The 27,524-nt window shown below is 35.8% G+C and overlaps 2 protein-coding genes across 19 annotated transcripts in view; both read left to right on the top strand.

Annotated features, from left to right (window-relative positions):
* ppt1 (palmitoyl-protein thioesterase 1 (ceroid-lipofuscinosis, neuronal 1, infantile)) overlaps positions 1 to 27,524 on the top strand; it is an 847,627-nt gene that overhangs the window by 158,314 nt on the left and 661,789 nt on the right. The gene's annotated exons all lie outside the window — the stretch shown is intronic.
* Positions 1 to 27,524, top strand: part of csmd3b (CUB and Sushi multiple domains 3b) — a 1,026,877-nt gene that overhangs the window by 729,413 nt on the left and 269,940 nt on the right. For all 18 annotated transcript variants that reach the window (XR_015517226.2, XR_015517225.2, XM_087296029.2 and 15 more), the window contains 2 exons: positions 23,803 to 23,916; positions 24,425 to 24,520. Coding sequence is in view for 16 of the 18 variants with exons in the window: in XM_087296029.2 (XP_087152155.1) it covers positions 23,803 to 23,916; positions 24,425 to 24,520 (210 nt within the window). In the remaining 2 variants the exon portion in view is untranslated. The remainder of the gene's footprint in view (positions 1 to 23,802; positions 23,917 to 24,424; positions 24,521 to 27,524) is intronic.

Below are 27,524 nucleotides of genomic sequence, written 5' to 3'. Positions count from 1 at the left end.
AAACACATTAAATGTAGTAATGTTCAACATAATTAGTTTGTTTCAATTTAGCCCATATATAAATAGTTTTCGACTACTTACTTAAAAAAAATTGAGTAAATCCAATGAATTATTTTATTTTCAGTGCGATTAAGACATCAGCTTATTGGTTATTTAACATCTGCAGTGACACAAGCTAACTCTGTGGACGTCAGAATAATCATCATTCGGCATTTATTATATATATTTTTTTGCATCCTTACTGAAAAAAGCATTGGATTTACAAACTTTTGTAAGGTAAGTGGTTGCAAACAATTTACATGGGCTGGATTTAAACAAACAAATTCCGTTTTAACATTTAATTTGTTTGTTTAAATTCAGCTCATATCAATTGTGTTTTTTTTTTTAATTGTAAACCCAATGCATCATTTTTTTCTGTGCAAATAAATATAATGATTATACATTTTTACTCCTGAATATTTATAATGCATGTTGTTGTTAATAATAAAAACTAGTTTTTAAAAATGGTTAAAATATGTTTTAATTACAATTTAATTGAAAATTAAATGATTAATGTTAATAACAACTGTGTAATAAAATGTACATAAAATACTTTTTTTTGTAAATAATGCTGAAAACTGAAAAAAAAAAAAAACATACATGGCCTTGAACTATTAATAATTAACAATTAATAATTCACATTATATGTAAAACACCTTTTTTAAATTAAAAATAATTGAATTAAATTAACACTACATCTGGGTGGTATTTTTTTACCTAGAGTGTGTGTAGTAATTAATATGTAGACTATTAAAAACAAATACACCATAAAAAAAAAAACATTTCAATATTTATTAATTTTACTTTGACTTTGAATTTTAGAGGTTGCCACAGCGGAATGAACCGCCAACTATTCCAGCATATGTTTTATGCAGCAAATGCCCTTCCAGCCGCAGCCCAGTATTTGGAAACAACCATACACACTCATTTACTTCATCCAAATCACTTATAGAGCATGTCTTTGGACTGTGGATGAAAGTGGAGCACCCAGAGGAATCCCACGCTAACACTGGGAGAACATGCAAACTCCACACAGAAATGCCAACTGACCCAGCTGGGGCTTGAACCAGCGACCTTCTTGCTGTGAGGCGACAGTGCTAACCACTAAGCCACCTTGCCGCCTACATTTAAATATAAATGTTAAAATATATTCTCATATGTAAGTATTTGTGATAGATACACTACCCTATTCCTAACCTCCACACCTCATTCTTGAATTCGCATATGAATAAATGGATGCAACAGAACACAACATATTAATATTTCAATATTTCAATGTATCATTAGGACTTTGCTCTAGGGTGCCTTTCATACCGAGTAGAAAAAGTGTGTAGCAATTCAAGACGAATGCATATAGAGATATTGAATAAACTCTCTTAGTGGATGCCTGAGGCAAACGTTCGAGCGGCTGCACTTTCTTTATTTTCTGTCATGGCTGTCAGTTAGGAATAGTCGACTAAATAGCTTTTCTCCTGGCTGACTCTGACCACCATACAAACACACACACACACACACACACACATTGGGTTTTGATGTATTATGAGGATTTCCCATAGACGTACTGATATTTATACTGTACAGGCTCTATATTCTCTCCTTTTCCCCTACCCTAACATAACATTAACAGTAACAGATTTCAAGGCGAAGCGGTGACTCAGTGGATAGCACGATCGCCTCACAGTAAAAAGGTCACTGGTTCAAGTCCTGACTGGGTCAGTTGGCATTTCTGTGTAGAGTTTGCATGTTCTCCCCATGTTGGCGTGGGTTTCCTCCAAGTGCTCCGGTTTCCCCCACAGACCAAACACATGCGCTATAGGTGCATTGAGTATGTGCATATGTGCGTGAATAAGTGTGTATGGATGTTTCCGAGTGATGGGTTTCAGCTGAGAGGGGCATCTACTGCATTAAACATATGCTGGATAGTTTGGCGGTTCATTCCGCTGTGGCGACCCCTGATTATAAAGGGACTAAGCTGAAAATAAAATAAATGAATGAATAGATGAATTACAGATTTCATACATTTACTATCATAATTACTAGCAAAGCATTACTTTTTAACTGGTTTTTAAGGTTTGTAATCCAAATCCAATTAGATCCACTAGTTTGGTAAACAAAGCAAGTTTCTCATATAATACAGTACATCTACTAAAAGACAGAAAATATGACTTTATAAACTGTGTTGTAAATGAAAGATTTAGACATTTGCATATTACAATAATATTATACAATAATCAATAATATTACTAAGATGAATATAAAAACTGAAAACATATCTACACTCACCGGCCACTATATTAGGTACACCTTATTAGTACCTTGTTGGACCCCCTTTTGCCTTCAGAACTGCCTTAATCTTTCATGGCAGAGATTCAACAAGTTACTGGAAATGTTCCTTAGAGATTTTGCTCCATATCAACATGATAGCATCACACAGTTGCTGCAGATTTGTTGGCTGCACATCCATGATGCCAATCTCCCATTCCAACACATCCCAAAGGTGCTCTATTGGGTTGAGATCGGGTGACTGCGGAGGCCATTTGAGTACAGTGAACTCATTTTCATGTTCAAGAAACCAGTCTGAAATTATTCACGCTTTATGACATGGTGTGTTATCCTGTTGGAAGTGGCCATCAGAAGATGGACACACTGTGGTCATAAAGGGATAGACATAGTCAGCAGCAACACTTAGGTAGGCCGTGGCGTTAACATATACTTTCATGTTGTTAACACCAAATTCTGACCCGACCATCCGAATGTTGCAGCAGAAATCAAGACTCATCAGACCAGGCAACGTTTCTCCAATCTTCTATTGTCCAGTTTTGATGAGCCTGTGTAAATTGTAGCCTCAGTTTCCTGTTCTTAGCTGACAGGAGTGGCACCCGGTGTGGTCTTCTGCTGCTGTAGCCCATCCGCCTCAAGGTTGGACGTGTTCAGAGATGCTCTTCTGCAGACCTCGGTTGTAGCGACTGGTTATTTGAGTTACTGTTGCCTTTATATCAGCCGGAACCAGTCTGGCCATTCTCCTCTGACCTCTGGCATCAACAAGGCATTTGCGCCCACAGAACTGCAGCTCACTGGATATTTTCTCGTTTTCTTCTATTCTCTCTTTTCTAGAGATGGTTGTGCGTGAAAATCTCAGTAGATCAGCAGTTTCTGAAATACTCAGACCAGCCCGTCTGGCACCAACAACCATGCCACGTTTAAAGTCACTTAAATCCTCTTTCTTCCCCATTCTGATGCTCGCTTTGAGCTTCAGCAGATCATCTTGATCATGTCTGCATGCCTAAATGCATTGCGCTGCTGCCATGTGATTGGCTGATTAGAAATTAGCGTTAACAAGCAGTTAGACTGGTGTACCTAATAAAGTGGCCGGTGAGTGTAATATATCTACTAAAAACAGAAAATATTACTCTATAACCTGTATTGTACATAAATGATCTAGAAATTTGCATAGAATTCAATAATATGACTGATATTAATATGAAAACTGAATACATGTATATTTGCACACATTTTCATAAGTAAATAAATAGCCTCTATAGCACAGATGCCCAAACTTGTTCCTGGAGGGCCGATATCCTGCACATTTTAGCTCTAACCCTAATCAAACACACCTGAACAAGCTCATCAAGGTCTTACTAGCTAGCCAACAACATCCAGGCAGGTGTGTTGAGGCAAGTTGGAGCTAAACCCTGCAGGGACACCGGCCCTCCAGGACCAAGATTGGTGACCTTTACTCTATAGGCTAAACAATGCGGATTTTCATAAATGCAGAAAAAAATGTCTACAATCTCCAAAATCACAGGTATTGCAATACGTGGAGAGACATTTAGTCCCCATGATTTTATGAATTCCAGACGTTCACACACAAACACTCTCTCACACACACACACACACACACACAGTTTCTTGTCTTTGACATCGACTATCTCTTGGAAAGGGATCACACTTTTCTCTCTACAAAGCCTTTGTAAAGCCTGTGTGAATTGGGAATTGCAGTCCTGTGAGCCAAAACATCAGAATCCAACAGAAGTCGTGGCAAAGTTCATTTTCGCGTATGTGTGTGTGTGTGCGTGTTTGGACCAGAGGTGTTGAAGATCCTCTTCTGTTCAATCACAGCCAAACTGTAGCATTTCTCGACTTTGCCGTTGGCGAAGATCTGTGTTTATTGAAGTAATTCTCAAATTAATGTCTCTGCATGAGGGCGCTTCAGTTTATAGTTTCAATATTTTCTTCTTTTTTTTCTACTCCAGATCTTTGGCAGATATGAGATTAGTGTGCACAAATGTTTATAAGACTGTGAACAATAAAATAGGATCAAATTATTAAGTCCTGTCATGAATTTAAATGTATTCACAAAACAAAAATTTATTAACAGAGTTCATGGGATCCGAATATATACAAATTATATGTTTATTCAGCAACGATATACTTTAAATTGATTAAACTTTAGTGCACAAAGTACATCAAGTTTAGATTTGTATTAAGGACTTTTTTAAGAAGGTCAAGGTGTCTTTGTTAGTATCTGAAGGTAAATTTGTTGCAGAGAAATTCAGCAGTACAGGACTCAAATATAGGAGAGTTTACTGGTTAGTTCATGGTCAGTGCCATTGCAATTTCTTAGAAATAAGTTGATGCTGGGAGTAAATATGTTTAAAATGTTGCTTTCTGTTTAAACTGAATAAATGATTTTGAACACTGTTGAACATAAATTAAACAAATGTTTTTATCATTAAAGTAAATCTGATGAAAATCCAACCAATGTGACCACAAGAGCAAAAAATAAATATCACATTTTACATTTTTTTTTTTTTTTTACATTTAGTCATTTATCAGACACTTTTATCCAAAGCGACTTACAAATGAGGACAAAAACATTTTACACAACTATAAGAACAACAATGAATAAGTGCTGTAAGCAAGTGTCAGGTATACTGAAGTTTGTCCTGCGCGCTTGTGGTTTTTTTTAGTTACTTCTTTGGTTTGGTGCGTTAATCTGATCGTTACTATTATTCAAAAGAAGGTATATTATTATTTTTTTTTTTTTTTTATACCTGACACCTTCTTTTGAATAAGTGTCAGGTATAAAAAAAAAAGTGTGAGAAGCAAACTTTTTTTTTTTGTAGTAGTAGTAGTTAGTGGTGGTGCCAGAGAGGGAATTGCAGATAAGTAAGGAAAGTGGAGACTAAATAGTTTACACAATTTGTTAATGTTTTAAAATAAGCCTACACTGTTAAAATACCCTGCAAATTTATGGTTTTACATATTTTATGATTTACCTTAGGGTCAGGATTTTTATTTTATTTTGTTTATTCAGTTTTATTTTATTTTCCACATTTTCTCAGGTTTTATTTAATTAATTCATTATTTTGTTCATTAATTTATTCTATTTATTATTTTATTCTATTTTATTCTATTTAGTTTTGCTTATTTAATTTTATTTACCACATTTTCTTAGGTTTTATTTAATTAATAAATAAATGTACTTATTTATTTACTTATTTATTTACTTATTTTTGTGAAAAAAAATATTTTTATTTTATTTTATTTGGAAAGTCTCACAGTATGTAATTTAATCTATTTGTTTACCTATTTATTTATTTATTTTATTCTATTTTATTTAGTTTAATTGTTTTTATTGTATTTATTTTATTTTACTTGGAAAATCTCACAGTTTCGTATTAGAATTTCAATATTTTCTCAGAAGGTTTTATTTATTTATGTATTTATTTATTTTATTTTATTCTATTTTATTTTGTTTAATAATTTTTTTAAATTTTATTTAACTTGAAAAATCTCACAATATTTAATTTTATTTATTAATTTGTTCATTTTATTTTATTGTTATTTTTTATTTTTATTTTACCAGTTGCTACAATTTCTGACTTCCTAAACTGACTGTTGCTGACTTACAATGAAAATAGGTGATCAAAACATTTTATAAAAAATGTCAACTTATTTATTTTTTTATTTTTAACCTTTAAGTAAATACAAACATATGTAGTTTTCAGCACTTGGCCTGTATTCTCCACATCATCAGCTTCCTCTGACAGACAGTCAGAGTTCAGAGTGTTTGTTTCTCCATTAATGCATTGAGAAAAGAGAAATGCTCTTTTTTTTCTCTCCTGTATGTCTGTGTTTTCTCCTGGTTTCTTTGTCTCCATCATGTGGTGACGTTGATGCTGATATCAGACTCTCACCGCTGGCCTGTGCTTATGGATTCTGCCGAGGCTCAGGGTTCATACATGTTATCCATCAATTATTCATATGCTGCAAAAATGGCTCTTGGGTCTTGTTTACAGAATCATGTTTCATGTATGAAGTGATAAAAGCACACTCTGAGGCATTGTGCCATTGATAGATACAGATGTGAAGCAAGCCACAGACCTGCTAGCCTTTTGCCTGAGATTTTTTTTATTTTATTTTTATTTATTTTTTTTATTATTTTTTTGTATGTTTGTTTGTTTGTATGTTTGTTTTATTTTATTTTATTTATTTATTTTTATATTTATATGTATTGTTTTTATTTATTAATTCATTTTTTTTATTTTGCATACTAATGTATTTTTCAAAATGATTTTATTTAAATTTTGGACTATTTTATATATATATATATATATATATATATATATATATATATATATATATATATATATATATATATATATATATATATATATATTAAAGTCTGTTCCAAAGTAATTTTTTTAATGATTATATTTTCACAGTTTTCATACTTTGTAAAATTTTGACTTGTTGCAAGAATTTTTTTTAAAGTTATTAGAAATTAGCTAGATGGCACAGTAGGTAGTGCTGTCGCCTCACAGCAAGAAGGTCACTAGTTCGAACCTCAGCTAGGTCAGTTGACGTTTCTATGTGGAGTTTGCCTGTTCTCCCTGCGTGTGCTCCGGTTTCCCCCACAGTCCAAAGACATGCGGTACAGGTGTATTGGCTAAGCTTAATTGTTCGTAGTGTATGAGTGCTAAATCAGACTGAGTAAAACATGTGCTGGATAAGTTGGTGGTTCATTCCACTGTTGCGACCCTGGATTACTAAAGGAGCTAAACCGAAAAAGAAAATAAATGAATGAATGAAATTGGCTATTAAAACCATTTTGCTTAGAATGTGTTAAACATCTTTAGTATATTAAAATAAAATAAAACCAAATTACTTTAGCAGGTTGTTTTATTTTATTTTATTTAAACATCGACACAAAATTATGTTCCAAAGGTAAAATTATTTTATATTTGATTTTCTTTTCATCTTTTTTTATATTTTGAAAACATGTTGAGTTGTTACAAAAAAAGATCAGTTTTTTTGTACATTTTTATATATTTTTTATATTAAATTCAATATGAATTAATAAATTTTTTATTTGATTATATTTGTATTTATTTATTTAATGAATTATTTATTTATTTATTATTACTTAACCTCCTAGGACTAAACTATGTTCAAAGGTAATTTTGTTATATTATTATTATTATTAATATTACTTTTTAACAGTTCTTATACTTCTAAAAAAGTTTGTCTTATTGCATGGATTTTTAGTAAATCATTATCCTTTTTTATAGTATTGATATATCAACTGTAGATTTTAAGAATTTTTAAAAAGTATATTTGTGCATAATTATGTAATAAATTAATTATATTGTACAAGTGTATTAAATTTTACTTTATGTATGACTTTTTTAATTGTCAGTTCCAGTTTTATCGATTTACCCATTTCTTTATATATTTTCAGTATATCGACCAAGAAATATATTTATGAAGTAAATCATGTTAAAGTGCCTTTTATTTTATTTTTATTATCATTATTTTTTATTGTCATTTCCATTTTACCAGTTTACCAGTCCCTGTATATATTTTCGATGTATTGACCAAGAAATATTGGCCAAATAAGCTTCAGTGTTGAAAGAAGAGCAGTCTACTGAGGTTTGAAGCGTTTGAGCAGATTTGTGGATGTGCAGTAAAGGATGTGTTTGTTGCTGCACATCCACTGAACCCAGAGGACTCTCATCCTCAAGCAGATCCAGCAGGCTGTGTGTTTCTCAGTCCCTGTGGACATCCACTGATGTCCAGATCCAGCCAGCAGATCCACAACAGTGTTTCAAGAGTCTCTGCCATTGACTTTCCCTGAGTATTGACCTTATTCTTCACATATGAGCAGACGCAGCCATTGGAATCTTTTTATTCATTCATTCATTCATTCATTCATTCATTCATTCATTCATTCATTCATTCATTCATTCATTCATTCATTCATTTATTTATTTATTTATTTATTTATTTTTTGCAAGGCAAGTCAAGTTTAATTCTATACCAAATTCACCTTTATTCCTTACCGAATTCACCTATATTGCATTTCTTTGGACTTGTGGGGGAAACCGGAGCACCCTGTGGAATCCTACGCCAGCATGGGGAGAACATGCAAACTCATGAAATGCCAACTGACCCAATTTAGGCTCAAACCCGTGACCTTCTTGCTGTGAGGTGATCCCACTGCGCCACTGTGACGCCAGGTTTTAGAAACATTTTTTATTGATTTTTTTTTTCTTCTAACTACAAAAACACTGCAGGATTAATATCCCAGCATGCATTGCAGCTTATGCTAATAAAAGTCTAAAATCTCTCCACCTGAGTGTTCAGACAGAGAAGGTGCATTTGGTCCCTGTTCGCTCGAGCTTCTTTCAGAAAGCAAATTGAATTGGTGATCCAGTCCAGCTCCAGAGACGGAGACGCAGGGTAGCACAGATCATTTTTTATTTTTTTATTTCTGAATTGTAGAAGTCATGAAAAAAAGAGGGAAAAGGTGTGAATTAATCACAGGGCTCATTTCCATAGCAGCCGGTAAGCATCTGTCAGAGCGTGTTAAGCGTATGAGGATGTATGGAGGAGGCCAATCTTCTGAAGCGCTCGGCAGAAAACTGCCTCTGTGAGAACGCTAGCGTGATGGACACTGTCTGTAGAGATTGTCAGATGCTCATCATAACATACAGTTGGAGTCACATTTATTAGCCCTATATATATATACATATATATACACATATATATATATGTATGTGTGTGTGTGTATATATATATTTCCCAAATGATGTTTAACAGTTCAAAAAAAATTTCACAGTATTTCACTAATATTTTTTTTTTCTTCTGGAGAAAGTCTTATTTGATTTATTTCAGCTAGAATATAAGAATATATAAAAAAAAAAACATTTTAAGGTCAAAATTATTAGCCCTCTTAAGCTATATTTTACAGGTGAATTGGGTAGGCTATATGTCTGTAGGGTATGTATCCACTGCGTAAAAACTTGCTGGATAAGTTGGCGGTTCATTCCGCTGTGGCGACCCCGGATTAATAAAGGGACTAAGCCGACAGGAAAATGAATGAATGAATGAATGAATGAATGTATTATGTTGTGATGATAATGTTGGAGAATGTTTTACTGGTGTGCGACTTTACAAACCCCAACAAAGCAATCAGAAACAAAACACACTGGTTAAAAATCCCACATTTTAAAATTAACATATAAACATAGAACCTTTTTAATGATCAATACATGTTTTTGTATATTAAAAGTATTCATTTTGCACTGATTACAGTCAAATCTGGTTGTTTGTATGTTTATCACACGTTATTCAATGCAGATTGTGACAAAGCAGCTTCACATAGATAAACAATCATTTATTCATTCATTCATTCTTTTTCCTTCAGCTTAGTGTCTGATATAATAGGAGTCGCCACAGCAAATGAACCACCAACTATTCTGGCATATATGTTACGCAGCAGATACCCTTCCATATGCAACCCCGTACTGGGAAACACCAATACACACTCATTCACACAATTTTCTTTTGGACCAACTTAATGTTTTAGGTTCATTCATTTTCCTTAGTCCCCTATTTATCAGGGGTCGCCACAGCTGAATGAACCGCCAACTATTTCAGCATATGTTTCACACAGCGAATGCCCTTCTAGCCACAAGCTAGTACTGAGTTACATCCATACACTCTCGCATTCACACACACACACACACTCACACGGCCAATATTGTTTACCCAATTCACCTATAGCGAACACTTAGAGAACATGCAAACTCCACACAGAAATGCCAACTGACTCTGGACTCAAACAAACAACCTTCTTGCTGTGAGGCGACAGTGCTAGCCACTGTGCCGACCCATTGATGAGCATCCAATGATCATAAAAATCATGTATTATATTGTTACTTCCAGGATGATTAAATCCAGTATGAACGTAGATGTTGGAGAATGTGTTTAGTAGTGCAGCTTTACTAACCCCAACAAGGCAATCAGAAACAAAACACACTGGTTAAAAATCCCACATTCTAAAAGGACTGTCTGTGTATCTAATAGTTTTCCGAGCACAGAGCGGGCTTTGTGCATGTGAAGAATGTGATGGGGCACAAAGTCTACCCTATTAGTGGAAAGAGCCAGCGCTATAAATAGAGATCTGGCCAATTAGTATTCTGTTTGTGAGAGGACAGCTGGAGCAGTGTGTAAACATTCAGAGCTGTGAATATTGATTCCTGCATCCTCTAGTTTTATCTTTATCAGAGGAGTTTTCAGAGCTTTCCTCACTCTGGTTTCTTGTCACAGTAATGCTCACGTATCTTACACATGTTTAGCATGCAATATCCAAAAAAAAGGGCTGCAGGAAAATTTAAATAATCAACAAATGGACATAAAGATGCTGAGAATGAGTCTGCAAACTCCTAATGAGGGAGCGTTTGTTTTCTGGGAATTTTCTCACAATTTTCTTGTCAAAAACGTAGATTTAAATAGTAGGCCTGCATTTAAAAAATGAAAGTAAATTCTGATTAAGGGCTGCAATCATTCATTCATTCATTTTCTTTCCGGTTTAGTCCCTTTATTAATTTAGGGTTGCCTCAGCGGAATGAACCACCAATTTATCTATATGTTCTAAGCAGCGGATGCCCTTCCAGCTGCGACCATCTCTGCGAAACATCTATACACACCCATCCACACTCATACACTACGGACAATTTCAAGAGTTCACACTTAGCTGATGATTAATTATAAGCAAGTTTGGCATGTTGTCCCGGGAAAGAGCCCTGAGCTCGAAGGTTCTTGAGCCCTGGGCTCCCTCCCGTTTGGAGGAAGAGAGGGGAGCCTCGAGCTCAGGTAGATCTCGACAACTCCCCTTTGATAATAGCTAAAGACTAAGATTGGAAGCTATTAAAAGATATGCTGCATTATTAGATTTTAGATTTAGAAACGACCACCGGCCTGTTAAGGAACTAGAACCGGTGACGTTCTTGCTGTGAGGCGACAGTGCTAGTCACTGAGCCACCGTGCTGCCCTATGGAGAGAAAGGTGAAAAGGTAGGGGTGGAAGGGGGGATTCTTCAAATCGAAGATGACTGTAGTGAAAAAACCCTGGCTCTTTATAGTGGTTAGGGAATGGCCTGATTGGTGGATCAAGCATGCAAATGCAGAACCAGCCGTGTTCAATCATAATCACGTGCTCCTCTTGAAATTAGTTTATGAATAAACTTCACTTAGCTTACCCAATTCACCTTTACCACATGTCTTTGGATTGTGGGGGAAACCAGAGCACCGGAGGAAACCCACATGAATGCAGAGAGAACATCCAAACTTCATACAGAAACGCCAACTGACCCAGCCGAGGCTCGAACTAGCGACCTTCTTGATGTAAGGCGACAGCACTACCTACTGCGCCACTGCGTCACCCCAGGCTGCAATCATTTAAAAATGAATATTCCATTACGTCTATTAATGATAATAGCAATGCAATGAAGGCCTATGTAGTTAACAACTTATGCAAAAACTTATTTTATTATGGCGGATTTTGCCGTAGAGCTTCATGATATTGAAAAAATGTGTGTTGATAAGTGTTGCAATAACGATAATTTTAATAACTTACTTGCCAAAAAGGCTTTTTCATCAGCAATTTTTTTAAAAATTGACCTGGAAAATTTGATCGATTATAGGCTCTGAATGTCGATTTCAATTACTTTTCAATTAAGGTGGGGTCTTTACCGCGACGCAGAGGCGCAGTAGGCAGTGCTGTCGCCTCACAGCTAGAAGGTCGCTGAGTCACTGGTTCGAGCCTCGGCTGGGTCAGTTGGCATTTTTGTGTGGAGTTTGCATGTTCTCCCTCTTAAAGTGACATTTAAAGGCTTAACTATGGTAATTGGGTTAACTATGCAGGTTAGGGCAAGTTATTGTATAATGGTGGTTTGTTCTTTAGGCCATTGAAACAAATATATGACTTAAAGAGGCCAATAATATTGACCTTAAAATGGTTTAAAAAAATTCTAAACTGCTTATTCCTAACTATTTATTCTAGCCGAAATAGATCAAATAAGACTTTCTCCTGAAGAAAAAAATATTATCAAACATACTGTGACAATTTCCTTGCTCTGTTTCTCTGTTATGTACATCTCGACATGTGAAAGTGTTCCTCCATGTTTTTATTTATTTTTTGTTCACAATACTTATCCATCCACAGAATTTGTAATGTTGTCAAATATGTAAACATTTAGCTGTGATTTGCGCTTCTGCCTGTGTCTCTGGGATAAGCTGCATGGATGCTAAAGCTTTAAATAAAAGTGAAACCATTGCGCAGGATCCCTATTACATTTACAAATTCAATAGCAGCCGTTTAGAGCTCATTTTGATTAATGATGTCAGAATTTACCGGTATTTTAGAATAGATGTGTGAATGATCTTTTCCGGAAAATTCCGAAACGTTCTTGCCTGTGTGAACAGCGCTTTTTCCGGTAATTTTTTCGGATATTTACTGGTATCACTGTTTGAAAGGGGCTATAAATAAACAGCCAGTAGGTAGTGCTGTCACCTCACAGCAAGAAGGTCGCTGGGTCGCTGATTTGAGCCTCGGCTCAGTTGGCGTTTCTGTGTGGAGTTTGCATGTTCTCCCTGCGTTCGCGTGGCTTTCCTCCGGGTGCTTCGGTTTCCCCCAAAGTCCAAAGACATGCGGTACAGGTGAATTGGGTAGGCTAAATTGTCCGTAGTGTAGAATATTATCAAACATACTGTGAAAATTTCCTTGCTCCGTTAAACATCATTTGGGAAATTTTTAAAAAGAAAAAAAAAATCAAAGGGGGGCTCATAATTCTGACTGTATCTTCAAGCTCCGGGTTCTCTCTTGGGACAGCATGCTAAACCTGCTAATAGCGTCAAGCAATATCCAAGTATGAACTGTTGAAATACAATAAAAATGAACGTATCACACTCTAAAATGCCATTTGAATGAAACGCGCTCCCTTCAAACGGAAATCATGGTGGGATAGGGTTAGGGAGTTTGTTGTTGAATTAGAATTAGTCTCCACTTCCCTTCCTAATCTGCAATTGCCTCTCTGGTTCTACCGCTAACTGTATTACCAAAAAAAATATTAATAATAATTACTAATGTTCTGCTTCTTACACTTTACATACCAGAAACTTGCCTACAGCACTTATTCATTGTTGCTCTTATAGTTGTGTAAATTGCTTCCTTGTCCTCATTTGTAAGTCGCTTTGGATAAAAGCGTCGACTAAATGACTAAATGTAAATGTAAATGTAGAACGATTGTCTGATGTAAAAAAGAAAACATTCGACCACACAATTCCACACAATTCATCCATGTTGTCCCAACACAAATCGATTAAGCTGAAGTAACAAATTGAAGTGGACTGAACATAAAACAATGAAGTCCTCCCACAATTAGTCTCAAGAATTTTGTTGTTCCCGCTTAATTTAAAGAAGTAGTTTGAACAAGAGCACAACCGATTTTTTTTGAGTGCAGCGTTGTGGGACCGGGATTGAGAAACACTGGTTTAGCAACAAGGTACTGCCAAACTCTATTGCAAGTCTCCTATTCAATATTTATACGATTTCCTGCCGTTCCAAATCTGTCTCTTATGAGGTTTGATTTCAGTCAGTCTGCCTCCGCAGAAGAGCCGACAGACATTTGGAGCTGATCTACAGTGCTCATTGTGGGCACTTCTGAAAGCGAAGGTGGCTGCAAACTCTGAGAAATAAATCATGGCTCATCAAGTCTGCTGCCAGCTTGCGTGCTGGGAGTCGTCTTGTCCCCTATGCCTTTGATAAGAACAACAGAAGAGAAGATAGAGACGGTCCTCGATGCATTATTCTTGAGTCTCCCCATCTCCAAGGCTTTAGCGATGCCAAGACAATTACCACTTCGTGTCACAAAACAATCGTTCCCGTTAAGGTTCCGCTCGCATGCACCCGACCAAATGGGGCAATGAGAAGAAACAAATCAATTTGGACTGAAAGAAAAAAAATTGCAAATGAAAATGTGCCAGTTTACAGTTTATTTATTCATTTATTTTATCATTGGAATCTCAGCAAAAGACATGCATGCTTTTACGCTGCTATGAATAATGGAAAAGTCTTAAGTAGTACATGGTTGTAATCATACCAGGGCCATTATAATTACATTAGGCCAGGGGTCACTAATGCAGCGCTTTGCTACTCGGGGAAAGTTTTAAAGATGAAGACGAGATGACATCCTCATCAGGGAAGCTGAGAAAACGGGTTCTGTTTGGGAAAACATAATGCGGATAACATATTGATGTAATATTCATGTGCCATTAAAATCTGATGTCAAATGTATCTCAAAAGTAACTCACAAAAGAAATATATATCGTAATTAAAAGCACGTCAAGGGTAGCAGAAGGTGTTTCAGATGCACACAGTTGCACTAAAGTGCTTTTCAGTAGAGTACAGAGCAAATTAAATATACAGTGCTCAGCATAAATGAGTACACGCCCTTTTGAAAATTATTTTTTTAAATTAATTTCTCAGTGAATATAGCTAATAAGAAATAATTTTAAGAAACTGAATTTAATTTTTTTTTTTACCTTTTTCTTGATTTTTTTTCTGCTTATTAAAATGTATTTTAATATTTTTTTTTATTTTTTATATTTTACAGTGCTATCATACGTCCAGCCTAATAAGTAGGCCCACCTGGAATCTGCGCGTGCAGAATTCCGCTGATTTTCTGCAAATTTTTAGCCCATCATTAGTTCTGTTTATTTACTTGAGTAAATGTGTGTAAATCTCTATTCATTCAGTTTTTTATTAATTTCAGTAATATTATTGACTAATTTGAAAATGTTCAACTGATTTATGTACAATGCAGTTTGTACTGTAATATTTTCTGTCTTTTACTAGATGTATTATATGACAAACTTGCTTTATTTACCAAATTAAGTGGATCTAATTGAATTTGCATTTTAAACATTAAATAAAAATTAAAAAGATATTTTTTTTTTCATATATTAAGGTTTTAGTTATGATACTCCCAAAATAATTCCGCAGAAAATAATTCTTTAAAAATGGGCACTTTGTCAAAAGTGTATAGGTGGTGCTATCAAGCCTTTTTCCAACACTGAGTACTATTCAGCATAGACTCATTCTAAAAACGTAGCCCTATGTAGGTTTCAGAAGATCACGAATTATGTAGCCAGAAGTAAATATGGCTGCATTTCATCTTTAAAACGAATGCTACAGAGCGGTGTGTAAACTTTCCAAACAAGTTTAAAGTAAGTTCCTTTTCGTGCTTACCAGCTGACCGCTTAGTGAAGTTTAATTTTAAACTAATTTCGAGAACAGCATGTGCTCATGATTGACCCAGCTGGTCCACATTAATTAATCATGATCCTCCAATCAGAGGTTCCTAAGTCACAATATATATCCTCATTTCCTTTCTACAACTATCTTCTTCTAGAAGAAACCCCCCTCCTCCCCTTCTTCCACCTTTATCCAGAATGGGCGGCGCGGTGGCTCAGTGACTAGCACTGTTGCCTCACAGCAAGAATACCAATGGCGACGGGTCCTCGCTGGGCCATCCGGTATTTCTGTGCGGAGTTTGCATGTTCTCCCCATGTCCACGTGGCTTTCCCCAGGGTTCCCCGGTTTCCTCCCACCATCCAAATGTGCTCTATAGATAAAATAAGCCTAAATCTTTTTTCCAATGTCTTACTCTCAGGAAGTTCGCCTTGGCCTCAGCAGTGGGGGAGTTTGAGGTCGATCTAAAAAAGGGGGAGCTCTGGGCTCGAGGATCTCTTGAGCTCAGGGCTCTCTCTCGGGACAGCATGCCAAACAAGCTATATATGAATCATGAGCCAAGTGTGAACTAACTCTTGAACCTCCATATGGACGACTTTCAATTCAATTCAATTCAGCTTTATTTGTATAGCGCTTTTACAATGTAGATTGTGTCAAAGCAGCTTCACATAAGTGGTCATAGTAACTGGAACAGGTTAGTTCATTTTTTAGTGTTTAAGTTCAGTTCAGTTTAGCTCAGTTCAGTGTGGTTTAAAATCATTACTGAGAGTTCAAACACTGAAGAGCAAATACATCGATGCGTAGCTCTACCAATCCTGAACCATGCGAGCCAGTTTCCCGCTGTTACTAGTATGTCCGGTGGCTCGCTTTGTATGTCAGCCGACTTGAGACGCAGAGAGGAACTCATCATGACGACAGGGTTTTAGTCTGGCGAAGAACAGTTCCAGAAAATAAAATACAAATACATGGTGAGAATGTGGTAAAAGCTGAAAGCGTGGTAAAAATCAAGCGAGGGCTTTTCTTTTTCTGGATTGCTTTTTAAAACTGTCGGTCGAGTCCAGGGAAGTCAGTCAGTCGACAGCGGCCTTAGGTGGATTTAGATGAAAACAGCAGTTGTAAATGGCACTCGCAAGAGAACTTTGAGGTCTAAAAAAAGTGTACACAGCGGCCTCTGGTGAATTGGCAAAAACTGCAAAAAAAATGTAGCTCCTGGGACGTATTTGGCGCTCTAGAGATGTATATAGGGGTACGTTTTCAGAATGAGCCTGGGTTGGATCTATTTCCGATGTGAATTTTTGCCACTTCTGTCATGTGTGAATCGTTTCATGAGTTTTTGAGCATGTTTAGACACTCAAACATCTTATTTACTTTGGAGAAATATAGGAAAGCATCATAATAAGACGAAACGAAGCAATTTCAAGAGGGTGCTTGTACCAAGCCCCAAAAACACTTCAGGAATCAGGCTTTCTTAAATAGCGTTTGACTGTGTACAAAAAATCCTTCATGAATCATAGATTACAGACCGCACAGGTGTAGTAAACATAAATTTGAGTAAAGTTTTCCCTGTGATTTCACTGACCGGTATCACCTTGATTATGATGAACTCAAACTGGTGAAAATGTCATTAGTTGTCCAGAACTCCCGCCGCATGCAGTGCCAATAAAGCCAATCAGCTCCAGGTAATCAAGCTCTTTGTTTACCTCAAATGACAAATAAATCTTTTTTTTTTTTCTTTCTTTCTTTGAAAATTGCTTTCTGCAAGAGTTTGATTACACGCTTGTATTGCTGAGCAGAGAACTGTTTAATCACGCGGCGGCTATGCTGAGCATATGAGGCGCTCCATCCATCCTCTGAATCACTGGATTCTGTGCCAGTTTTCAAAGACGCCGTTGAGGGATGAAGCTGAAGAATGGAAGCCCTGTCCCCTACATTTCCTCCGTTTACTGCTTTTATATCGCGCTTTAACACCTGAATTTGTGCCCAGACTAATTTCATCCACTCCTGAGAGCTGCTTTTTGGCACTTGAGCTTTCTATATTTAAAGTCCCTTCTTTTTTTTCTATTCATTTCACTATGGCAACACGAGAGAGATGCCAATAAGGTCATTAGACTACATACATGAACAACTGTTTTCTCCTGTTTTGGTCATTGTGCAGTTTTTTGTTCAATTTTCACTACTGCTAAAGATGCAGGGTTGCATTTGATGATGATGATGCACTAAAATGCTGCGTTCATTGTTGCATCAGAACAATTCCTTCATGTTGCCCCAAAACAAACCATTTAAGTAAATTTTTTTACACATGTAAATGGATTGAACATAAAACAGGCGGCATGGTGGTTAGCACTGTTACCTAACAACAAGAAGTTCGCTGGTTCAGGTTCCGGCTGTGCCCGTGGCATTTCTGTGTGGAGTTTGCATGTTCTCCTTCACAGTCCAAACACATGCACTATAATTGAATTGGGTAAACAATATTGGCTCTGTGTGTGTGCGTGCGTGCGTGCGTGCGTGCGTGCGTGCGTGCGTGCGTGCGTGCGTGCGTGCGTGCGTGCGTGTGTGTGTGTGTGTATGTGTGTGTGTGTGAATACGAGAGTGTATGGGTGTAACTTACTAGGTTGTAGCTGGAAGGCATTCGCTGTGTAAAACATATGCTGGAACAGTTGGTGGTTCATTCCGCTGTGGCGACCCCTGATAAATAAGGGACTAAACCGAAGGAAAATTAATATATGAATGAATATAAAATATTAAGTTGGTCCAAAGATATTTCAATAATTGTGTTTTGTTTTGGCTCATTTAAACAAGTACATTTAAAAGCAGCATCTTTTTTTGAGTATGATGGGAAAGCAAAAGTAAAGCACAGCTTCTTGTGATTATTGCATGTTTGATTTAGTGCCTAGTGAAGACTAAACGGTTATACTTGAGATTTTAAGGGATAATTCACCCAGAAATGAAATTTTGCACATCATTTCCTCACACTCAAGTGATTCTTCTGATGATATTCTGAAGAATGTTGAAATTGACATCCACAATAGGAGCAATAAATAGGCCTGCTAATGAAGTTTTTCTTTCTCTACATTTGTTTTGTGTATCTGTGTTCATCAGAAGGAAGAAACTTAAACAAGCAAAAGTAAAGCTTTTTGTAAATATTGCATTATTATTTAGTGCCTAATGAAGACGAAAAAGATTAAAGTTGGGATTTAAAGGGATAGTTTACCCAAAAAATAACATTTTGCACACCATTTACTCACACTCAAGTGATTCTAAATGTTCGTCTGATGAATGTTGGAAAAAGATGCCATTGACATCTACAGTGGGAGCAAAAATACTAATGAAGTTTTTCTTTCTCTACATTTGTTTTGTATATCTTGCTTTGTGGTCAACAGAAGAAAGAAACTCAAACAGGTTTAGAAAAAATGAAGAATGGGTAAATAATATTTTTTGTGAACTTTTCCTTTAAAATCAAAAAGGTTGAAATAGATTAAATAGTCCCAACACGGAACGATTAAGTTCACTTTTTTCTTTCACAATTTTAAGTGAACTAAACATAAAACAATAAGTTGACCCAAAGAAATGTCAAGAATTGTGTTGTTTTGGCTAATCTTAAACCAGCAGAAAAAATCTTCTCTTTTTTTTTTTTTTTTTTTTTTGACAGAGTAAACAAAAGTAAAGCTTCTTGTGATTATTGCATATTTAATTTAGTGCCTAGTGAAGACAAGAAGATTAAACATGGGATTTAAAGGGATAGTTCATCCAAAAATAACATTTTGCACACCATTTACTCACACTCAAGTAATTCTAAACTTCTGAAGAATGTTGGAAAAAGATCACATTGACATTCATAGCGGGAGCAAAATATACTAATGAAGTTTTTTTTTCTCTAAATTTGTTTTTGTATATTTTGCTTTATGTTCAACCGAAGAAAACAACTTGAACAGGTTTAGAATAAGTAGAGGATGAGTAAACAATGATATTTTAGGATGAACTATCCTTTTAATAATGAAAATTAAAATGAAATGTTCCCAACACTAACTGATTAAGTTCACTTATTTTTCTAAATTTAAGTGGATTGAACATATAACAATAAGTTGACCAAAAAAAAAATGTCAACAATTGTATTGTTTAGGCTTCTTTTTAACACGTAGTTTGAACATGCAGCTAATCGTTTTCCCCTGTTTTTTAATTTTTTATTTTTGTGAAAAATTGTTTTTATTATTTCAGTGTTTGTTTAATATAGAGAGCATACAGCATATGACCATATCATAAAACAACCCTGAATCCCCACCCCCCACCCAGGTAGACTTGTTCTATAATAACAGAAGTTTAAATGTTGCTGTGTATAAAAAATAAATAAAAATAAAAAAATACAGAGTAAAAGTTAGGTAAGTGAAAATAATTAACTATTATATCACAAGATACATAAAGACCATATAAACAGAAAAGCTCTACATTAGAAGAAAGAAACAAAGGATTTGACAATATCAAAAGATAAATTCCAGGACTTAACAGTTTTTAACTGAGCTCCATGCGCGCTGTTGAAAGTTCCATACAAAAAATGTCCAGCAAAGATAGGCCCCATTGACGTCTACTCATAATATGAGGAGGGATTATCTTTTTCTTTTTTGAGTGTGATGAGTGAGCATGCTGATGATTTTCATCTATCGTTGGAAACATCAAAGCACTGGACGGCAAATAAGACTGAAACAAGTGTGCCCAGCGGATGACAAAAGCAGCGCTCAGCACGATACCCAAACGCAATAGGAGATGTTACAGTGTGATGGCCAATTTAGAAGATTTAAATAAACATACAGCCCTATTACCTCAGAGAGCTCTCGCTGCTTGAAAACACGCAAAACCATTGAAGACAAATGATTCAGTGTCATACTTGAGTACGAGTGCTTAGTGGCTTCTAATTGGGAATCTAAATATACAGTATGTGAAGTGAAAGATGAAAGCTCTCGGTTTACTGTTAGTGAGCTTCTGGCTGGGGTTTGAACAGTCGAGAGGTAGCTTGTGTTAGTGTACGCTACGCAGTTATTGTATAAAAATATGCATTTGCATAGATTCATTTAGCAGATGCTTTTGTCTAATGTGACTTGCACATGAGGGGTACAACAAATGATTCATCGGTCAGAGCTAGCTTGTCATACTTGTTCCCATAAAGTCACGATGTCATTGTTGCGTGAGGGAGTGAGTCGAGGACAACAAAGCTAAGGATCTAAGTGTAGGTTTAATAAGAATAGTCTTGCGAGCAGGCAATGATCAGTACAGGAGTTGCTGGTACATATGAACAATACAAATTGTATTCATCCTATAGCCATTAGGTCAAAATAGGCGGCGATACAGAATATAACAATAAACAAGGCTACGTTTAAAAACTAGATCAGATATGGTTGCGGCTGGAAGTTAACAAAAATTATTTATATTATTAATTCAATTTGCCATTTATTGTATTTTATTAAGGTCTACCTCCACCCTAAACCCAACCTTAACCCAACATAAAAACAGTAGTTGTCCTGAGTATTATTTTTTGTTATCTATTAGATTACCCAATAAATTTGCAAAACAAATAGCAACACTAACAAATAGTAACATCAAACAAAGACTCAGCAATGAACTGCTGCATAAGTAGTCAGAATGATCAGCGATAACAAGTTTCAGCTGTGTGTGTGTCATCAGTGGTGATTGGCAACTGGTGTGTATGAAAGGGCATGATGGGATTTGTAGTTCGTTAATGTGACGTGTAGTTCACCAGCGATCTGCCATGAGTGGATTGCTGGTGATCGCGACATTCACTTTCTGCAATGCATTTGTGGTGTTTAAATTAATGTATGATAACAGAATTCTTAAACATATGACAAAATTTCTCTGATAATATTACTATAAAATTGGAGTGTAACGGTACATAATAATCTTGGATTTGATAAGTTGTCTGTACTGTACTTTGCTCTTCAGTACTGTTCATCGAGGGGAAACTAAACAAATATTAGCTTACTATAGAGCAGTGGTTCTCAAACTGTGGTTTGTTTACCACTAGTGATACGCAGGCTTCCTTCTAGTGGTACGCAGAGTAACCCAATATGTCATATGTACATGCAACATATATTTAAAAATGTACCAAAAATGGTCATATATAAATATGATGATATATAGCCTTATATTTGGTCCAAGAAACATTTCCAGGTTTTGATGAATAGGATACTATAGGTTAACACTTTACATTTAAGTACAGGAGATTTTTTTTACAGTAGCCTACCATTTTTAATGAACTTTTAAAAGCACATTTTAATTTAAACGTTGACAATTTATTTAGTTTGTTTGTTTATTTTTACACATAAGCATCGCAGTGTTCATGTTCAAGCTATTTATAAGATTTAAAGTGGCTAATAATAATCAATATTATTAATAATAGTAGTTAATCTCTGTTACGGAACAACTGAATCGATTCACAGGTATGAAAGCACGCAAAATGGTCCTGTGGTCCACTACAGTGGACATGCTGTAAAATTAAAAATAAATACAAAATGTAAAAACTCTAAATTGTATTTTTTTTTTTTTTTTTACCCAAACGATGTTGGAGATCACAGAAAAAAAAAAGTATTTGGGTCTCAGGAGGATATATATATATATATATAGGCTAATTAATGCACAATAACTTTTTTTTTACTTAAGTCTTCTTTTCTCTAGTAAACTTTTGAGGTAAATGCTATGCTATGTGGCATATTGTTTTTCTGATGTCTGTAACACTAATTGAGCAATTACAAGACATGAGATGCTCATTAATTGCTATAAATAATAGTTGTTGCCATCAAAGAGCAAAAAGCAGCATTTAGTACAGTGTCTGAATGTCCTCATCAAATGCAGAATCTGAAAGATGACACTTTGTTTCTAATAAGAAGAAACAAAGCTTCTTGTGATTATTGCATATTTAATTCAGTGCCTCGTGAAGTTAACTAAAAGGTTGAACTTTAGATTTAAAGGGATAGTTCCCCCCCAAAAAAAAATCATTTAGTGGTTTTAAACGTTTATGAATTTTTTACTTTTGTTAGAAACTTAAAGGAAGAGATAGTGAATAGTGTTGGGTAATGGGTGCCTATATCAAACTTAAATTACTATTTTCTCAACAGTTTTCAGTATATCTTTATTTGTGTTCAACAGAAGAATTTTAGGTGAACTATCCCTTTAAGAACTGATTGATTCATTAAAATTCAGACATGAAAAAATACGTATTTAGCATGAAATAAAACAACAATGTATGCGTTTTGTAAACGGTGAATGATTGATTCAATACACTTTGTAATAACTACACTCTATGAATCATTTGTTAAGCATTAGAAAATAGTTCAATCATTATTTAAGCATTAACCTTACATTTAATAGATGTTAGTAAACAGTTTACAAATACAGCTACAAATGTTGTATTCTTGACTTCAGTCACTGGCCACTTTATTAGGTACACCTTACTCGTACCGGGTTTGCCTACAGAGCTGCCTTAATCCTTCGGGGCATAGATTCAACAAGGTACTGGAAATATTGCTCAGAGATTTTAGTTCCACCACATCCCAAAGGTGCTCTATTGGATTGAGTCTGGTGACTGTGGAGGCCATTTGAGTACAGTGAACTCATTGTCATGTTCATGAAACCAGTCCAAGATGATTTGCTCTTTATGACATGGTGTGTTATCCTGCTGGAAGTAGCCATCAGAAGATGCCTACAATGTGGTCATAAAGGGATGGACATGGTCCATGTGATTGACTGATTAAAAATATGCAGTATCAAGCAGTTGGACAGGTGTACCTAATAAAGTGGCCGATGAGTGTATAAGCACATGTATAATGTAAAATTTACTTTAAGGATGTTTTTTTTTTTACAATCCAGTTATTTAAGAATAATTAGTGTTTTTTAAGATCCTTCAGAACGATTAATACACTATTAAAATTAGCATTTATATATCTTATTAATGAGGCATATACTAATAGTTACTTTGTATGTAATAAATGCTTGAATAACTCAGCTTGTGTCCCAATCTGAAATAAGGACTGTTTATGCTTTGTAAATCACTTATAAAAGACAAAATGGGCTTGTAAGTCAAGAACACAGCATTTGTAGCTGTATTTTAAAACTGTTAGCAATATTTTTGACCTGTTTTCCTGTCTGTATCTCCCTCAGTTCTATTCGGACAGTTCGTCCTGTTCCAGACGTCTCTGAATGATGTGGTGGACATTTATGATGGGCCGACACAACAGTCTTCTCTGCTGTCCTCTCTCTCCGGCTCGCACTCAGGTAAAGCTCAAGCTTAATATCCTATTTCTGGACTTCACATAATTAATCCATGACTATTATTCATCTCAAGCCTATGACGCGGCTTTAAAACGTTCAGATGTTATTGCAAAAAAGAGCTGTAGGACTAAGCAGCATACAGAGCATCACAAAACCAATCCTGCTATCAAATACATGGTCAATGCAAGAGCATAAAAATACCACAGAAGATGTAAACAAATCGTTGTAGTGTAAGCAAATTCAGTGTGTTTATCTCATAATGTGGTCATCACGTCTGCTATAGTAGGATCCTTCAGTGGCTTTTTAGCTGAAAGATGTTTATTGGCATTTGATGGTTCAAGGCAAACCCGAAACCTTCTATTCAGCCGCTTCCTCTGTGCAAATATACATATATCAGAAGTCATTTGAAGCCAAAAGATTCAAGAATGATGCTTACTCTTGATGTTTCATGTGCTCTATAATGCAGTTCTAAGGCGTGTGTATTTATTCTGTGTGTGTGTGTGTTTTGCAGGGGAGTCTCTGCCCTTGAGTACTGGAAATCAAATAACTATCAAGTTCAGTACAGTTGGACCAGAGACGGCCAAAGGCTTTCATTTTGTGTATCAAGGTCAGTTTTTAGCTCTGTCAGAAATCTGTATGCTTATTCTATTTACATACACAATGTCGGGACTGTGGTGGGACTTCATGAACCTGTAAAGCTTGGTATTTTCAAAATTAGGGATATTTTTTTTTTTTTATTAAAGCTGCATGAATCTTATAGCAACACACTCATTTTACAGCTTCCGCAGGGTTAACCCATTTTTTAATCCATTCAGCCAATCTCCGGATCTGGCAGGGGCACTTTTAGCTTAGCTTAGCATAGATCATTGAATCGGATTAGACCATTAGCATCTTGTTCCAAAAATGACCAAGGAGATGAGATAATTTTCCTATTTACCAAAGATTCTACTCAATTCTTTTTATTTTTTATTTTTTTTTATTTTTTTTATTCACAGTATGTAGGAAGGAAAATTAAAAGTTGATATGGCTATAGGAACTATACTTTCATTCTGGCATAATAATCAAGGAACTTTGCTGCTGTAGCACGTCTGCAGTAGGTGCATTAATAGTTAAAGCTCGCAATGAGTCAAGCTAAGAGAGACATTATTAAAACTCTTTGTTCATTTATGAGCGTGATGCTAACGGTCTAATCTGATTCAATGACCTATACTAAGCTAAGCTAAAAGCGCTCCCACCAGAGTTAATCCACTTTTTAATCCATTCAGCCAATCTCCAGGTCTGGAAGGAGCACTTTTAGCTTAACTTAGCATTGATCATTGAATTGAATTGGACCATTAGCATCTTACTCAAGCCTGATTCTACTTTTTGTTACTTTATGTAGGAATAATTTCTAGATTGATATGGCTATAGCAACTACACTTTCAATCTGGAGTAATAATCAAGGAAATCTGCTGCTGTACCAGGGCTGCAGCAGGAGCAATGATATTTAAAGCTTGCATTGAGTCAAGCTTTAAAGAGGAAAACGATTAGAACTCTTTGTTCGCTTTTTGATTGAGATGCTAATGGTCTAATCCGATTCAATTATCTATGCTAAGCTAAGCTAAAAGTGCTTCCACCAGACCTGGGGCCTCATGTACGAAGACTTGCGTGGAAATCATACTAAAACATTGCGTACGCACAAAGCTGTAAATGTGCGTACGCAGAAAAAAATTCAGATGTATGAAACACTGCGTACGCCGAATCTCACGCATATTATTTTGTACATCCGAATGAACGTGAAACTGAGCGCAACATGCACGAGCACAAAACCCCTCCCTGCCTCCTCCCCTGTATGAATATGCTAATGACTATGCTAATGGCAAAACCCAACGAAAAAGCAATGGCAAAAGCAAGCAAAAAGAGAAACTTTGAACAGAATGTGAATTGGAGGTGCTGCTTTTGGAGGTAGACCGGAGAAAAGCGGTGTTATTTGCAAGTTTGTTCTCCGGAATTAACAACAAAAGAAAAAAATAGAGTGGGAGAGTTTAACTGATGCGGTTAACACACTTGGGTCTGAACATATCGCACTGAGTGCATTAGAGATAGAAATAGTGTGGTTTATATTTGTAAAATGTTGCGGAACCCTTACCAGTCTCAGTGGCGCACCTTGTAAGACGCATGTAATCATGAATAGTTCCGTTCGAGCATGAACTCGGCTCGAATCCAGCGTCTGATGATTTCTTTCTTGTTTTTTCCCCCGCAACATATCAGATTTTGCCCACTATTTATCACGAGAAAGACAAGTAGGAATCATCAATAAGTTCATATCAATAAGCATCATATTTTATTTGCACATTTATTGAATGGAAATGTTTCTGATTCACGCATGCAAATTCATCTTCAGATAGTGTCTTTATAGCAATGTGTGTGCGGTAGATCGCTAGATTACATTGGGAAAACAGGCGACTGCTGCAAATTGTGCTTTAATGTTTAGCTGGTCAAATGTATGGTATGGAAACCTTATATACCTGCTGAACCCGTCTCATACAGCTGCCATTGCAAGGCTCAGACACTTTGTAGAGAGGAATTTAACACAACTGCCTCTAGGAGTCGCCAATGGAAATAAAACAGACACGCACAAAAAATGTGCGTACGCCTGCCAGAAAGCTGCCATGAAGCTGCGCACATTCCCACGTTCAGTTCATTGTTAGTAAATCCAAACGTGAGCGATTCTGAGCGTGAAACCTGGCGTACACAAAGTTTTTGTGCGTACGCAGCGTTGATACATGAGGCCCCTGGAGATCAGCTAAATAAAGCTTATAGGAACACACACATTTTACAATGTCCACAGAGTTAATCCATTCGTTTGATCTCCGGGTCTGGCAAGAGCACTTTTAGCTTAGCTTAGCTTAGCATAGATCATTGAATCGGATTAGACCATTAGCATCTTGTTCCAAAAATGGGTGAGATAATTATCCTATTTACCAAATGAATCTATCGGAATTGTATTTGATCATTAGCATCTCACTCAAAAATGAAAAAAAAGTTTATATTTATTTTTCATATTTACAGCTTGATTCAACTTTTTGTTACATTATGTTGGAAGGAAAATGAAAAGTTGCTATTTTCTAGATTGACATGGATATAGCAACTATACTTTCAATCTGGAGTAATAATCAAGGACCTTTGATGCTCTATCATGGCTGCTGTAGATGCATTAATATTTAAATTTGCAATGAGTCAAGAGTTAAATAGGAATATTATCGAAACTCTTTGTTCTTTTTTTGGGCAAGATGCTAACGGTCTAATCCGATTCATTTATCTAGGCTAAGCTAAAAGCTCTCCTGCCGGACTCTAAATGAGCTGATTAAAAATGGTCAACTCAACCGCTGTTGCTGTAAAATGCGCCCATTAAAAATAAAGTTTTTATCCACTTTTTTAAGTTGATTTTTAATTAACTTGCCTTTTTCTAATTAAATTATAATTACAGTTATTTTTGCTGCAGTTTATTAGCAGAGACGCTGCATACCTTAGCAAATATTTCAAATCTTTATATGAAAAATGCATTGTTTTTGCATCTTTAAAAAGCCACACAAGACCTTGAAATGTTCTCAGGCAAGTCAGATGACTTG

Source organism: Danio rerio, chromosome 19 (genome assembly GCF_052040795.2).
Source record: "Danio rerio strain M-AB ecotype USA chromosome 19, GRCz13ab, whole genome shotgun sequence".
In the NCBI taxonomy this organism is placed as follows: Eukaryota; Metazoa; Chordata; class Actinopteri; order Cypriniformes; family Danionidae; genus Danio; species Danio rerio.
Note: the sequence above shows the minus strand (reverse complement) of the source record. Positions and strands in the feature narration are given on the sequence as shown.